The sequence below is a fragment of the Ipomoea triloba genome, chromosome 11 (assembly GCF_003576645.1).
Source record: "Ipomoea triloba cultivar NCNSP0323 chromosome 11, ASM357664v1".
In the NCBI taxonomy this organism is placed as follows: Eukaryota; Viridiplantae; Streptophyta; class Magnoliopsida; order Solanales; family Convolvulaceae; genus Ipomoea; species Ipomoea triloba.
The window spans coordinates 9,557,370-9,559,312 of NC_044926.1; the positions used below are offsets into that span (position 1 = coordinate 9,557,370).

The 1,943-nt window shown below is 41.8% G+C and overlaps 1 protein-coding gene across 2 annotated transcripts in view; it reads right to left on the reverse strand.

Annotated features, from left to right (window-relative positions):
* Nucleotides 1-211: 211 nt before the first annotated feature.
* The window catches only part of LOC115996399 (protein BASIC PENTACYSTEINE2-like), a 1,773-nt gene continuing 41 nt past the window's right edge, over nt 212-1,943 (reverse strand). The window contains exons 1-2 of one of the 2 annotated variants that reach the window (XM_031235606.1): nt 1,846-1,943; nt 212-1,426 (exon numbers count right to left, since the gene is read on the reverse strand). The exon at nt 1,846-1,943 is cut by the window's right edge and continues 41 nt beyond it. In XM_031235606.1, the coding sequence (XP_031091466.1) occupies nt 480-1,421 (942 nt within the window). In that variant the 5' untranslated portion in view covers nt 1,422-1,426; nt 1,846-1,943 and the 3' untranslated portion in view covers nt 212-479. Of the gene's footprint in view, nt 1,562-1,845 lie in introns of both variants that reach the window. The other variant, XM_031235605.1, reaches the window with a different exon arrangement.

Genomic DNA, 1,943 nt, shown 5'->3' on the forward strand with positions numbered 1-1,943 from the left:
CAGCTATGGGCAACCTAGGCTGGTTTACCCCCTTGTGGTCCTTTGCTGCCTAGGGTCACAAGGCGGGTTTCCCTCGTAACCGAAAAAGGTATAGATGAGATAAATGATAATTTGAATGAAATAGACCCTTATAAAATCATAATAGGAAGCACGAAAAGACGGAGACAAGCAGTAAAGATTATCTATATCAAATGAAAAAAAGAGCCCGCAATTGAAAAAACAAATAAATATCATCAATAATTTCCGAGCTCTGTCATTTCGACAAGAATGATATTTCCTCTAACAACGAAAGGTAGTGACAAAAGAACATCTTATCGAAGTGCCAAAAGTTCAAAATTTAGGAAAAATTGGTGCAATTCTGAAATTCCACTAGTTAGAAACTACCTGAGAAGCCTCAGTTCGCAGCCATACTCAAATATGTACACCAAAAATGCACCATAAGTAGTTGAGAGGCCAACTAAAGCATTTCCATCATAAGTTTACCGGATTGTGACAAACTTGTTGGTTCCATGCTTTGCCCAATAAGGCTTGAGATCAATTGGGTTGGAGAAATTATAACCTTCAGATGCAAGTTTCTCCAATACTTTCTTAAATGCTCCTAGACTCATCTTCCGTCCCGCTATCCTTGCACCACGTCGTTTTGTGCTCATTGGCAATGGATATGAGGACAAATTAGTGGTACAACATGCTGATTGCCACCCACCAGAGCCCCACCTATAACACTGCTGCGGGTTCCCTGTACATGAACAAACAGGTACAGGAATTCCTGAGATGTCCATACTCATACCATTAATAACAACCTCTGCACTCCTTTTGGGAGCCCTTGCCCGTGAAATAGATGGGGTAGAAGTACACTCGTCTATGGGCATCCTAGGGCCTCTCTTTGCCTTCTTCGCTTTCGGAGACTTCTGGACTTGAGATTTATCTCCTTCCCTCTTCTTAACAAGGGCACTACCAACCTTTTCTTCACAAACCACTTCCATCTGAGAAGATGGAGTTTCAGTTTTTAACAGATTCGTATGCTGCAGTGTATGAATAGACTGAGCAGAAGACGTCTCAGGCAAGACACCATACCCTGGTTGGTGATGGTGTTGATTCCCAGAGAGCACATTCAGACACTTTTCCCTACTATGGTTAAACCAAGCATCCCTCATGTACTCCACCGGCATTGCAGATTCTGAGATCCCACCAACCCGGTGATGTTGATAAAGACCTGGACTGGTTGATGCCATGACAGCTGAGAGGTGAGGATGGTGGGGTTGATAGTGATGGTGGCGGTCACGACCACCACCACCACCACCAAAGAGTGGCTTTTCTGCAATGGTGGGCATGAGTTGCAGACCCAAATGGCTCTTCAAGGCCGTGGCTGTTGGGTCAAAAAACCCCCAATTCTTCAAATTCAAATTGCCATGTCCATCCATCTCGGCTGGAAATCAAAGGGCATAAAGAGATAAAAATTCAATTTAAAAATTGAAACTTTATGAGTTTATGAATACCCAATTTTGAGTTCCTCTTAATCTACTGCCCAACAATTGTAGTTTCCATCATAACAAATCAAACCCTACAAAAACCCAAGCAATAACATACATCAAAATCAAACCACAGAAAAACCACAAGGCAGTAACTCCAACAATACTTAATGCAATGACTAGAAGAAGAAAGGAAAACATATAATCAGAATGCGAACAAGAAAACCCGATTCATTCTTCCGCCTAATGTCAGATCTCTAAGCAGAAATTGAGAAAACAAAGACAGCAGACATATAACGAAAATGCTGATATTGAATTTCAAGCAGATATACACACATTATACAGATATATACATCTAGAGAGAAAGGGCACTTACTGAATGTGAAGCAGTCGGCCGGCTAGGGTAAGAAGACGAAGAAGAGGCTTTGGGAGTGGGAATATCACGCCTGAGAAGTTAAGTGATGAATGCAATCA